This window comes from Onychomys torridus, chromosome 14 (assembly GCF_903995425.1).
Source record: "Onychomys torridus chromosome 14, mOncTor1.1, whole genome shotgun sequence".
NCBI classification, from domain to species: Eukaryota; Metazoa; Chordata; class Mammalia; order Rodentia; family Cricetidae; genus Onychomys; species Onychomys torridus.
Window position 1 is genome coordinate 78,557,396 of NC_050456.1, and position 14,445 is coordinate 78,571,840.

The window sequence follows — 14,445 nt, forward strand, 5'->3', positions numbered from 1 at the left end:
AGAAGACTAGAGATATCTTATGGTGGGTAAAGTAAGGCCTTCAGATACACTACATTTCCACCTGAAAATATAGCAGATAGTGAAGAATAGAGCACTAAGTCTACTTGAAGGACAGCACAGAGTTCTACATTGTAGCAGTGCTAGGATGTGGGCTCAAGGGCTATTTCTGCTCACTGCTGGCTGTGATTCCTTTTCAGGGTCCCATTGTATATGAGTGGTAAATGCCATGTGTTCTAGCCATACAGTTCCCTTCCTGTAACCCCTTCCTAGGGGTGCCATCATTTCCATTCAGCAAAAGCTAGCTCTTCATGTGCTGGAAGCAAACATTCTTTTCCCACTTGATTTCCAGGAGGATGGAAGCAGAAGTGTTGGTAACAGCCTCAGGTTTCCATCATGTGGGTGACTTGCCATGTTACCCAGATTTGTATGTGTTCAGTTTCTGGGCATTGGAAACGCCATTTTGCTTTTCTAGCTCAGGCTGTTAAACGTTAGTTGACCAAACCCTAAAAAGTTGCTTCAAACACTGTCTTTAATGCATTTGACTGACCCAGCATAAATTTTCTTCTTCAATACAGTTATAAATATAGAATTTCATTAGCTTATAATTGCTAAATCTAGATTTTAGGACAGAGGTATACAATGTTTGTAGCCATGCAAAAATAAGTGAAATTGAAGTATTTCTATCTAATTGTGAAATCTAATCAAAAGTTTCTATGGTCTTCTATTTGGAGAGGTTTTAAAGATTGATTTTGCTATTTTTTTCTGATGATAGTGCATGGCTTACAGTTGGGACATGGGGGATTCCTGACCCATCAGGATGAATGTAGCTGTCTACCTTTAGGAATCCATTTTTGTTGTTGGTGGTGGTAGGGAGTTTTTGAGACAGGATTTGGTTTTTTGTGTTTGTTTGTTTGTTTGGGTTTTTTTGGCCAATTTTTATTGTTTATTAAAAAATAAAACTTGGGGATAAATATTAAGAATATAAATCTGAGAGAATTGCAAGATACCACAACATACCACCACTGTCTACTTCCCGGCTTGAAATGCCCACATAACTCCCCAGACCCGCCTCTTCCTCCTCCAAGGGCCTTTCTTTACCTTCTCCCAAGTCCACCAGGGAACTACATGATCCATTCTGGCCAGCTGAATGTGAACCCCATATATCAAACCAGTGCTAGACTCCATTGGACATCAGACCACAACACAAAATTCCCATAACATTTCCCCCTTTTTGTCTAATTAAAATGGAAAGGTTCTAACTCTAACATAGTAAAACTATATAATAAGAATGATTATCAGGTATTGTCTAAATAGAAAGAAAAGGTATTAACCCTAACAAAATGAAACTATATACAAGAACAATTATCAAGTAAGAAATACATTCACAATGTCCAGTCCATTTGTATTTGGCAAATTTAGAGAAACTACCCTATTAGCTGTCTTTTCCTGATGAGTTCAAAGTTTTGTACTTAAAATACTTTCTACTGGCCGGGTGGTGGTGGCGCATGCCTTTAATCCCAGCACTCGGGAGGCAGAGCCAGGTGGATCTCTCTGAGTTTGAGGCCAGCCTGGGCTACCAAATGAGTTCCAGGAAAGGCGCAAAGCTACACAGAGAAACCCTGTCTTGAAAAACCAAAAAAAAAAAAAAACTTTTTACCATGATTAAGGAGAACTGTAACTGTAAGTATCTAGTCTTCAACCCCATCAAAGACCTGAGAAGGATATAATGTTACTTGAGTAAACAGGAAATACAGAGCAAGCAACTTACAAAATTGTAAGAAATGACAGAAACACTTGGCTGCTTGGTCAGTCACCCTATGTTCCTCAGAGATCTTGGGACATCCAACTTCTGCCTATAGGCCTAGAATATCTGACAGGTATTTTTGAGAAGCACGAAATTTTGAAGGACTGCCCTACCTTGTCTTGGCAAAGTTCAGCAGTCGCATTTCTTTATGTCCTGCTTGTCCAGTTTGAACAGCGTTGTCAGCAGTCAAGGACGGCAATTTCTTGCCCAGGTGGCTAGCTTTTGCCACAAAGAAAGTAAACTCCATGCTATTGTAAAATTTTTTGAGATTAATAGTTGCTTTTTGGATTAAAGTAGATTCAATAATCTACCCTTTTTTTTCCTATTATCCCTATATCTCCCCCTTTTCTTTTCAAAAAGAGATTCCTGAATCTAATCTCCTTTGAATAGTATTTTTCTTGACCAAGACTAATAACAATTTTCAGCCAACCCCCCAAATAATAACAAACATTCATAATCCACTGAAGTGTGGCAGGATCCTGTGCTGTTGTTCCCTTTGGGGGAGGGGGCCAAGTAGGCACAGAGTCAATGACCCAGACTCTGGGAGAATGTGGAAACAACAGGTTCAGTTTATTCAGGAGGAGGCAAGCCTTGTATACCCTCCACCCCACCCTGGGGGAAGGTCTAATGAATATGCATCTGCTGGTGTGACATGGCTGCCTCTCAGTGGTCCAGGTCATGTCTCAGCTGCTGTTGCTAGGGCCCTTAGGCAGAACCAGGTTGGCTTTCAGAAAATGTCTAATTTACTGGTTTGGGTTGGCTGGCCCTCAAGCCTGTTAGGGATGAGTCATCCCACACTGAAGGACCAAAAACCATCAACACACTCTTGGGAATGTGGGAATCATGTTTTCTGTTGACATGGGATGCTAGCATCTTTAGGGGACCCTGAGAAAATAAAGATAATGGTCCAGTTCTGGGGAATCCAGTTGTTGTCCAGACTAGTGTGACAGGACAGTGCAAGGCTATCAGAAGTCCTGGCTGGAGTAGTCTAAGAGGCTGGACCACCTTAACTGTCTTGAAGTTGTCCTGAGCAATTGGTAGTCCAAAGCTGATCTTTGGATGGTGTCTGTCACCTAATCAGTATTACCACAATCCAGGTAGAATTGTTGTTGTGGGACCCCATCATCTTTTGCAGACTTCAAAGGTCACTGTTAGCAATACTCATCATTCACTTCAGAAAACTTAAACATTTTAAAATACAGCAGATCTCAGAGAGGTTAAAGGACTATTTATTATTAAATATTAAATACACCAGGATACACAGGCTTAATTCCCAAATACCCACTTTAGACTCAAGCCTGAAATCACATGCAGGAAGCTACATGAGGCCTAAGGTTAAAATTAGTTAGTATTCAGCTGGGTGGTGGTGGCATACACCTTTAAAAGCACTTGAGAGGCAGAGCCAGGTGGATCTCTGAGTTCGAGGCCAGCCTAGTCTACGGAGTGAGATCCAGGGCAAGCATAAAAACTACACATAGAAACCCTGTCTTGAAAAAAATGAAACAAAACAAAAAAAGCATTAATTAGTACTCAGTATGACCATTAATATCACAACAGAACACCTAAATACATTATTGTTAAATATGTATGTATATTGATCTTACAAATTTTGAGGTAATATTTATGCCTCAAGAAAAGTTTCAAAGAGTCAAAATAAATTTGAGGGATATAAGATTAGTGACAATGTAATAGTCCCTAGATTTTTTTTCTTCTGTCCCGTGCCAGCTGGTTCTTATGACATGAGACAGAGTATTTAGATTTTCTTTAACAAACATGCTTGGGTTTAGAGAAGGAGAGAAATGCACTCCAGCTTCAAAGCCAGTTTAAATTTTTAATTGAGTTGGAACTACATAAAGACCATTTGCCTAACATGTCGGTCGAGAACAGCAGAAACAAACATTTTGAAAGATTTACGAATTTTTATTCTGTTGGAAGTGTTGTAACCAGAAGCCTTTCTCTGTCCCACTCAGTTCTGTGATCCCGCAACCGCTTATAAAATAATCACTCAGAGGCTTAATATTAATTACAGACTATTTAGCCTATGGCTCAGGCTTATTGCTAGCTAGCTATTACATCTTAAATTAACCCATTTCTATTAATCTACATTTTGCATGTGGTCATGGCATTACCAGTCTGCTGGCATGTTGCTCCTTGGGTGGTGGGCTGGCATCTCTCTGACTCCACCCCCTTCTCCTTGTCTCTCTCTTGGATTTTTTGCCTGCCTCTTATCTTGCCTTACCATAGCCCAAAATAGCTTCTTTATTAACCAATAGTAGCAATCCATATTCACAGCATACAGAAAGACCATCCCACAGCAAAGTGTGCTATACCATTAGACCAATTTACTCCTCTTCTTGGGACAGTTTTTCCAGATGATTCTCCCTTCTTCAGATGCTTCATTTGTCCAAAGGTCTTCAGATTTCTTAGTTGGATGTTTTTATTCTCCTGGAAAGATAAAAATAAAACCCTATCCCAATCTTAGTTTGGGGGAATTTTCCTTTTTGCTAGGTTGAATGACCAAGCTGTTTGATGAACTATCACCTCTCTTAATCAAGAGGTCTCTCATGTTCGAATCTTTAGCAATTTTGATGTTATCCATATCTTTTATTCTCCTGTGGAAACAAAAGCAAAACCTCTTCCCCAACATAACACATATCCTGGTTTCCATTCTGAGGTCAACTCATCTTTAAAATATACTGGCTGATTTAATTTAACATTTTTTTTCTATTGTCCAGTGTCTCTCTGCAGCTGTTGTTCCTTGCAACAGTGTTCATTGCACAATCTCTAGGGGTCTTTATTACCCCTTTCTGTTTATTAAGCATATATTTTAAAGTACAATTAGATCTCTCTATAACTGTTTGTCCTATAGGATTATGTGGTATACCTGTAATATGCTTTATGTTGTAATATGTAAAGAACTGTTTCAGTTTATTAGAGAGTTTTATTATGGGAGCATTGTCAGTCTTAATTTGTACAGGTATTTCATAATGACCATAACCTTTAATAAGTGTGTGATTACAGAATCAGCCTTTTCAGAACTCAAAGCAGTTGCCCATTGAAATCCTGAATATGTATGTATGGTATGATGCACATACTTTTAATTTTCCAAATTCTGCAAAATGAAACACATCCATTTGCCAAATTTTATTTCTTTGAGTACACTTAGAATTATTTCCTACAGTTAGTGGAGTTTGGTTATTTAGGGCATAAATACAACCAAATTTTCTTGGCTTGTTCGCAAGTAATAGAAAAATCTGTTTTTAAACCTTTGCTATTAACATGGTGTATCTTACAAAATTTTGAGGCTTCTGGCACATTTCCTACCAATAGCTGATCAATTTCATCATTACCTTGTGCTAAAAGGCCTGGTAGGCCTGTATGGGATCCGATATGTGTTATATATAAGGGATGATTTCTGTTTCTGACTATTTCATGCAATTGAATAAATAACAAAGTTAATTCTGAATCATCATGAATAAGTTCAGCGGTTTCAATGTGTAAAACAAATTGTCCTGCCTATTGAGAGTCAGTAACTATATTGAGAAGTTCTGGAAAATCTAATAATACCATGAGAATAATTTTAATGTTTAACAGAATCCCCTTAAGGGTTTTGAGCCACTTTACTTAAACTTCTTGATTTATAACCTGCCTTTCCTGATTTATTTGCATCAGTATAGAACATAGGGGCTCCACATATTGGTGTTCCCCACACAATGTGAGGAGGACCCAATTGGTACTTTTTATAAATTGAAGTCTCTTGTTTTGGTGATATCTGTTGTTAATCGCTCCAAAATAATTATTGTAAGCTCTTTGTCAGTGTTCATTTTCTGCCCATAATGAGAACATTTCAGTGATAGTAAAAAGTACAACAATTTCTGTTGGGTCCATTCCTGTTCATTGACAAAGTCTCCATCAGAATCAATTTAGAAACCTTTTCTACATAGATCTTTAATCTTTTACGTTGTTTGTGTGGCAAAATATCCATTCTAAAGTATTATCTTCTCTCTGCTAAGAATTCCTCTAGGAGAATGAGTAGAAGGTATAATGATAATATCAAGCTCTGGATACAAGTGATCCACATGTGTAGTGTGTGTGTGTGTGTGTGTGTGTGTGTGTGTGTGTGTGTGTGTGTGTACGCTTTTTTATTTTAACCAGAGTTAATTCTCTCTCAGCCTCAGCTGGTAATTTTCTTGGACTACTTAAGTCTTTATCACCTTGAAAGGTTTCAGATAAATTACTTAGTTCTTGAGGTTGTTAATCTAGTTGTGGGCCATTAGCCAGTTAATATCTCCCAGAAATTTTTGAAAATCATTAAGAGTTTGCAATTGATCTCTCCTGATTTGTATCTTTTGTGGGTGAATATTTTGTAAACTTATATCTTAGGTAATTAATAGAATCTCTTCTTTGTGTTTTTTCACAAGCAATTTGTAATCTCCAAGAAGGCAATATTTTCTTTACTTCTTCAAACATTTTTTCCTATGGTATCTGCATTTGAATCAGCTAGTAAGATATCAACCATATAATGGTAAATTATAGATTGAGGAAACTTTATGAATTATTTCTGATGGCTCTTGTATAAAATATCAACACAAGGTGGGGATGTTTAACATTCTATGTGGAAGAACTTTCCACTGATAACTTTTAACAGGCTGAGAATTACTATAAGTAGGCACCATGAAGGCAAATTTTCTCTATCCTGTTCTTATAAAGATATAGTAAGAAAACAGTCTTTTAAATCACACTATAATAGACCAGCCTTTAGCTAATAGATAAGGCAAGGTAATTCCAGCCTGAAAAGAGCCCATTGGCTGAATTTTCTTATTTAGGGCTCCAAATTTGTTAACATTCTCCATTTTCCAGAATTTTTTTTTTTTTAAGAGTGCTCTGTCTACATGTGTCCCTGCAGGCCAGAAGAGGGCACCAGATGTCATTACAGTTGGTTGTGAGCCACCGTGTGGTTGCTGGGAATTGAATTCAGGACCTCTGGAAGAGCAGTCGGTACTCTTAACCACTGAGCCATCTCTCCAGCCCCAGAATTGTTTTTAGTGACAAATACAGGGGAATTCCAAGGACTGGTCGATTCTTCAATATGTTCAGCATTTGGCTGCTCCTGTACCAGCTGTTCTAAGTCCTGTAAGTTTTCTGATGTTAAAGACCATTGTTGTACCCAGATGGGTTTGTCAGCTAACTATTCTAAAGGTAGGGCTGTTGGTACCTTTGAAAGATCACCAGCTGCTGTGCCCTGCTTATGTACAACCTGAATAGTCTGTGACCACTTTTAAGAATACCTCCTAATATTTCTCTCAGAAGCATTTTCTACTTTACGGTGTGTTTCTGAGATCGGAGGAATGTTAATCTGTGTTTTTCATTGTTGTAATAAATCACTTCCCCATAAATTTATTGTTATGTTAGCCACATACTTTTTAATTTTTCTATCTGTCCTTCTGGCCCAATACATTCGACCCATCAAGGTCATCCTCAGCTGAGTTTGAGGCCAACCTGGACTATGGGAATCTGGGTCTCAATGAAACAAGCAAGGGATCTGAAGAGATGGCTGCTCTTGCAGAGACCCTGGCTTGATTTCCCAGCACTCATATGGTAGTTCGTAACTGTCTAGAATTCTCGTTCCAGGAAATCCAACACTTTCTTCTGGTCTCCTGGGCACCAGGCATGTATAGATAAACATGTAGGCAAAATATCCACACACATAAAACAAAAATTTTTTAAAAATGAATGCCAGTAAGAGACTTAGGAACAGAGAGTTCAGGTGATGTTTGCATTGGGGGAGGGGGTACAAGAAAGGAACAGTGCTCAGACTTTGACTGAAGTTCCACTTCATGGGTCTGTGTACTTTGCACATGATCAGAGTATGTGTCTAGTGTCACTTGGTCCATTATTTCTCAGCAAAGAAAAGACCCTACCAGAGAGGTCTCAGGACCTACCACTTATCCCGGGTTGACCACTTGGAGGGAACCACAAGGACACCACAAGTGTCCAAGCAGCTACTAGCCAGTGCCCAACCACCAGCTCAGCTCTGCAGCTCTTACCCTAATGCCAGAGTCCTCATTGCTGAGCTGAGTTGAGTGTTAACTCTTTTTCAAAATTTGTCTGCTCTTACATGTCCACATGCATTTTAAAATTATCCTATTAATTTATGTGTAAAAAGCACCAAGGATCAGTCCTGGGGCCTTGCCCATGCTTCCATGCACTCTAGCACTGCACTGCATCTCATGCTCCTTCCGAAGTTCTTATGAAGAAGCTTCTATAGTCTGTGGTCCAGTTATCTTCAGTGCACTTTTGAACATTGCCATTATGAACAAAACTACTTGGAAGAAGCTTTCTAAAGCAGAGTAAACAAAATATTATCTTTATTTGTGCATTGGAAACTGGGAAAGGTACTAGAATAAATATTCTGAGCAGAATTATTAGGGTGTTATCCAGCCTCTGAGGGTATTCTCAGCATGCTGCTGATACTGAGTGTTCTGTAGGAAACCAGACTCCCTTAATTGAGACAGAGAGCATGGACTTTTTAAATCTTTTTGTTGCTGTTGTTGTTTTTAAGACAGGGTTTCTCTGTATGGCTTTGGAACCTTTCCTGGAACTTGGTTATAGACCGGGCTGGCCTCGAACTCCTATGTGCTAGGATTAAAGGCATGTGCCACCATGGCCCAGCTGGTCTTTTTTTTAAGTCTTTTGGCTTAAATATATTGCCTGTAGATGCTCAGTTACTATACCTGGTTTGTATGTATTTTAAGAAATACTGCTAGACATTTTGTTAGCTTTGCAATTAAAAAAGACATGGGCCAGGCATGATAATACATGCCTTTAATCCCAGTTGTCTGTCTGTCTGTCTGTCTCTCTCTCTCTCTCACTCTCTCTCATTCACTCACTCACTCACTCACTCACTCACTAAGCACTACACGGAAGCCAGTGGGATGGCTCAATGGGTAGGGGCTCTTGCTGCCAAACTTACTGACTGAAGTTTTGATTCCTGAGACTTATATGATGCAAGGAGAGAACTGACTCTTGGCAAATTGTCTTCTGATCTGTATACCATAATATACACTCACTATCCCTTTAGCTTCCCCCCTATAAATAAATATAATTTAAAGAAACCATGTGTCAGGCAGTAGTGCACCGCCATGTGTTCAATACCAGCACTTGGGAAGCAGAGGCCGGTGAAACTCTGTGAGTTTAAGGCTAGCCTTGTCCACAGAGAAGGTTCCAGGACAGCCAGGGCTACACAAGAGAGACCCTGTCTCAAAAAATAAAGGAAGGAAGGAAAGGAGAGAAAAGAAGAGAAAAAGAAAAATTCCTGTGGCATATCATCTTTGTCTGTGTCCCTATGGAGAAACTTGTTCACGCTATTTAGTAAAAAAAAAAAATTTAACTGTCAGTATTAAGCTGTATAATAAAACTCAGAAGATAACAGCATGAGTGAAAGATACCTCAATGAAAAGTATCGTAGAATAACAAATAATAATAATTCAGGCTTTCACATGCTGATAAGAGAATTCTTTAGGATAAATTATGTAAGCAAATGAAAATTTAGCTTAATTCAGATGTTTGGCCCAGCTTGGGGAGGGAGGAGTGGCTTTTTGCCTGCTTGTGCATTGGCTGGGTTCCTGCATTCTTTACTCTAAGCATCGGAAGAAATTGTCTGCTAGGTAGTCGTGTCAGGGAATCTGAGATTGTTCATGTCTTATTTGTTACAATAAAAATGAGGGTCTTGTCCTTCATGGCAAGCACAGTCCACAGCTTGCAGCACAGTACAGCTTCAGCTTTAAGGTCAATGTGACCTGCTCCCATCTATTATGTATCACAAGCTAATCAAATTTAAATTGTATTATTTTGAGTAAATTAATTTATATTAGTTTACATCAAGATTTTATGTTAAAATGCAAAATTCACTCCCATTAAAGTGCAAGCCCTTACAAGGCTTTAGTTTACTATTAGGGTGGTATAGCTAACAGCACTCCAAGCCCAGAATATTCTTACCTTCCCACCAAGAAGCCCCACGTTCCCTGGAGTGCCTCTGCCACATGCCTCTTTCCAGGCTCCTGCAGCACTGGTCCCCACTGTGTCTGGGCTCCTGCCCTGGGCACTCGACTCAGGTGGTTTTCTCAGGCTGTCATGGCTGGTAAGTGTGCAGCACACAGACCTGCTGTACCCATCCTGTAGTTTCTCTTTTCTGAAGCTGCTTCCTTCACAACTACTGAGCTCAAGAATGGCTGTGTAATGGGTATAGACAGGTTTTCAGAGGCCTGTGGTGGCCCTGGGGGTATGTGTTTGGGGGCGGGCAGTGAGGTGAGTCCTAACAGACCTGCCTCTAGGTATTCTGTACCTTTTGCAGCAGAGTGCTGCAAGGCCCTAGTTGATAAGCTTGGGATAGCATTTTTTTTTTATTTGTTTGCTTTTCTTTGGCATTCTACAAAAACAAAGACCTGCAATTGTAGTCTTCACTTGTTTCTGTGGAGCATAGCATTCCACAGAAGAAGGAAGATTATTCATCATTATCTTGGTCCCTCAGGGTGGTGCTTTAAATAAAAATGGCCCTCATAAACAAAAAGATCTGAAGGCTTAGGGAGTGCCAGTAGGAGGTGTGGCCTTGTTGGAGGAAGTGTGTCACTGGGGTGAGCTTTGGGGTTTCAGATGCCCAAGCCCTGCTGTTGCCTGTGGATCCAGATGTAGAACTCTCAGCTCCTCTCCAGCACCATGTCTGTCTGTGTGCCGCTAAGCTTCCTACCATGCTGATAATGGACTAAACTTCTGAACTGTAAGCCAGCCCCAATTAAGTGCTTTCTTTTATAAGAGTTACTGTAGTCATGGTGTCTCTTCACAGCAATAGAAACCCCAACTAAGACACTTAGAAACAGGAATTCAGTTACCCTCATTTCTCATCATGAGATCCGACTGAACACAGCTTCCCCCGCTCTCCCAAGTACTGTAGAGCAGAACACCACACTGAAGCTGTGAGTAGCTGAAAGAAATCCTTCTTGGTTTTTACATTGCACAGAATTAGATCAGTATTTTAAAGTTCTCTGCTCCTGAAATTAGCTTGTCACAGAAATCATTTGAGATTAGTGTCTCAGACTTTGCCTGTCTGGTAACTCAGCAAGTGCATACTGAGCACTCACTACCTATCAGGCACTGCTCTCAGCACCTGGGGCTTATAAGTCATCTGAAGAGATCCAGATCCCAGACCTAAACCAAGTCTGCTGTTCTTCAGTGGGAAGTGCCATGGAACAAGCACACAGGATTGCTTGGGGCTCATTTAGAGGAAGGGGACACAGTGAGGCTGGGCTATGCAGAGATACTGAACCATCCCCAGAGGCACAGAATCGTTGGTGGTGGGCAGCCAGTGAGCTACCTGTAGATCTTCAATCAGGCACTTTCTCACAGAGCTCAGAAAGGTAAGCTATCATTCTAGTGAGCAAGCCTCTCAATGTCAGTCTGTGAGCAGAGCCACTGACCCCTGAAGTAGTCATCTTGAAAACTTACATTTACACATCTGTAGGTTTCATACAAGGCCACAGCAACATTCTTTCTCATTAAAGCTTACCCAGGTGTGGCTGCCAACAGCCATTTTTGTGCATCCCTAGCCATGAAACATTTGTTCCTTGCACCTTAGAAAGAGCAGCAGAAAACAGTACATGAGCAGGGCTTAGGGGAAGAGAAGGACTCGGCTCTGCCCCAGCCTTCTCCTGAGTACTTGTATCTGCTCTGTGCCTCTGGTATGTGGGGTTCCTGGTCCTACCTAGTTCATAGCTCTGAGTCTCACACTAACATTAGAAGTAAGGAGAGTCCTGAGGGTAGGTGCTCCAGATATTGTTGAGTTGACAGGATCTGTCACATGGGCTTAGAGAGTTTTGTTTTTATGTGTTTTTGTTTTTGAGGTGGTTCTCATGGATCCCAAACTAGCCTCAAACAGTGGAGCAGGGGTGACCCTGAACTACTGATCCTCCAGTCTTTGCCTCCTTATGCTAGGATTACAGGTGCATGACACATTTTATTTGATACTTGGGATCACATCCAGTCCAACTCTCTACCAACTGAATTATATACATGCCCATTCAAACCTGTAGTTTTTTTAAGTAGCAAAAATAAATTGGGCAAGAATACAATGCATTTTTTTAAGGGAACTGGTAACTTTTGAAAGAACCTGTTTACTTAGCAGATACATGGCATGGTATGGGAAAGAACTGGGGGTGGGAGACAGGAAAATAAACTTTGTATTTTGGAGGCCAGCACAGGCTTCTTTCTGCAGTCTCTGACCTGCTTCCCTGCTGAGGTACACAGAGACAGGGCTCATAGGGCTTTGCAAGCAGCACTGAGACAAAGTATACCTCTCTGCTAGAGCCGCCCAGAAAGGTCTCGGAGAAGAGTACAACAAACTCTGGAAAACTCCTCTGAACATCTTCACAATGCACTAATAGATGCAACTGTCCATCATTCAAAGTTTCTCGTTATAAACCTCACACTGATTGTGGAATAGCCACAAAGGAAGGAAAGAAACCAGCCTTTCCCACCATCTAGACTCATTTCATCTGGAGTGCTGAAGGTGATAGTCAATGTTGGTGTGTGTTCTTGATGCTGGCTGTAATTTCCATTAAAGCCAGTGTTTCCTCAGGAGCCTAGTCAACTGCTTTGTGTTCTTGCTTAGTTTTGCTTACTTGACTTCAAGACTCAGCTGACAGAGCTGCCTATTCTGGGATCTGTGTGGCTGATTTAGGGAGTGCTCTCATTGTCCATCATGGGACTTGCAGGTGGAAGGCAGAGAAACTGGTAGCCAGATGCCAGAAATGAACCTGTGCAGGGGCTCAGGTGACCTATCCAGTCCCATGTCCCTCTGTCAGGCCTGACCTGAGCACCTATATACCTGCCTGGATCTTTTCACTCTCTGCTCTTCACAGGCTTCATGTGACAATCCCATGGCTCTGTGATGTGGGGGCTTACTCAGGCCAACCCAGGCTTGGTAAACTTGAGGGCAGAGAGCAGAAATAAGGGCCCTTCATCCTGCAGGCACACTCACACATGGCTCTTGTGGTCTGGAAACACCTCGTTTACAGTAAGTACTACTGCTGGAACAAGAGGTAGTGTACTAGCCACAGGCCCACTTTGGTTTTATCACAGTATGGTGGGAATTATGGTCAGGGAGTTAACCAGAAAATAAAATTGGCCAAGAATGGCTGTTGCTAGGGCTGGAGGGGTGAGTGGTTCAGCAGTTAAGAGTGCCCACTGTTCTTGCAGAGGAACCAAGTCTGATAGCTTACAACTACTTCTAACTCCAGCTCCATGGGATGTGAGGAAGCCTTTTGCTTCCAAGGGTGCCTGTGCTGATGTGTGTGTCTTCATGTGTAGATCCCCCCCACCCACCCACACACACAATTAAACACAAAACAGATCCTAGCAATAACAATGGCTCAGGCTCCAGCCAAATTGTTGGAATGAAGTTTTGCCACAGAAAAATATGATGTGTATTTTAAAGAGTCTTGGAAATACAGTTTACTAAGTCTATTTCTCAGGAAGTATTTGAATAGCAGTGTTAACAATGCCATCTGGTTAACATCAAGAAGGAAATTACGTGGTCATGTCTTGTGCCATAGCAGACTAAAGCTGGGAAGGATTCTGGTGCACTATTTAAATACGGAAGTGTGAACCTCGGGCACTTTTACTTTTCTTGGACATGTTTGTTAGGCCTTTGCAAGAGATGAGGAGATGATGTACACTTATCATTACTTCTCTCCTGGCAGAATTTCTATTTCCTAAGATGGAGTCAAGCAAAAAGATGGACGCTGCTGGCGCACTGCAGCCCAACCCACCACTCAAGCTGCAGCCTGATCGGAGTGCAGGGTCCGTGCTCGTGCCAGAGCAAGGCGGCTACAAGGAGAAGTTTGTGAAGACAGTGGAGGACAAGTACAAGTGTGAGAAGTGCCGCCTGGTGCTGTGCAACCCCAAGCAGACTGAGTGTGGGCACCGGTTCTGTGAGAGCTGCATGGCTGCCTTGCTCAGGTGGGTGCTGCCCGCATCTTCAGGCTGCCGGGCAGCTGTACCCATCTCCACCTGTTTCTCCCAAAACCATGACTGCTTGTAGGTCTCGCTTTAGAGGCCTTCAGGGAAACTTAGGCAGATCTCATGCCTGAGTTTTCTGAGGCCTCTGTACCTTGCCCTGCCTGACTCCTACTCCCCCAGGCCTCTCCCCTGAAGTCTCCTCAGTGGTGTCAGCACTCTGTCCACAAAGCCTCTGTCCCCCATCTGTGTTGCTGTATTCTCCAGAAATTCATGTTTATGATAGTGATACCAAATGGCCATAAGTCTTTAAAGTAGAAGGGTGCAGGGGCTGGAGAGATGGCTCAGAGGTTAAGAGCACTGGCTGCTCTTCCAGAGGTCCTGAGTTCAATTCCCAGCAACCACAGGGTGGCTCACAGCCTTCTGTCATGAGATCCGGTACTCAGGCATACATGCAGGCAGAACACTGTATACATAATAAATTAAATCTTTTTTTTTTTTTTTAATTAGAAGGGTGCCACTGGGCCACAGTAGAGGAAGGTCAGGGTCACATGTAGGACAAAACAGGTGTAAGTATGCATGCTTGCCCAGGGGGTACACATAGAGCTTGTACCAAGACCCTAGATGCTCAT

The 14,445-nt window shown here is 41.5% G+C and overlaps 1 protein-coding gene across 6 annotated transcripts in view; it reads left to right on the forward strand.

Annotated features, from left to right (window-relative positions):
- The window catches only part of Traf3 (TNF receptor associated factor 3), a 114,265-nt gene that overhangs the window by 71,810 nt on the left and 28,010 nt on the right, over nucleotides 1-14,445 (forward strand). For 5 of the 6 annotated variants that reach the window (XM_036205705.1, XM_036205702.1, XM_036205707.1 and 2 more), the window contains one exon: nucleotides 13,558-13,816. In XM_036205705.1, coding sequence (XP_036061598.1) covers nucleotides 13,575-13,816 — 242 coding nt within the window. In that variant the 5' untranslated portion in view covers nucleotides 13,558-13,574. Of the gene's footprint in view, nucleotides 1-6,915; nucleotides 6,938-13,557; nucleotides 13,817-14,445 lie in introns of those variants that run through there. The other variant, XM_036205706.1, reaches the window with a different exon arrangement.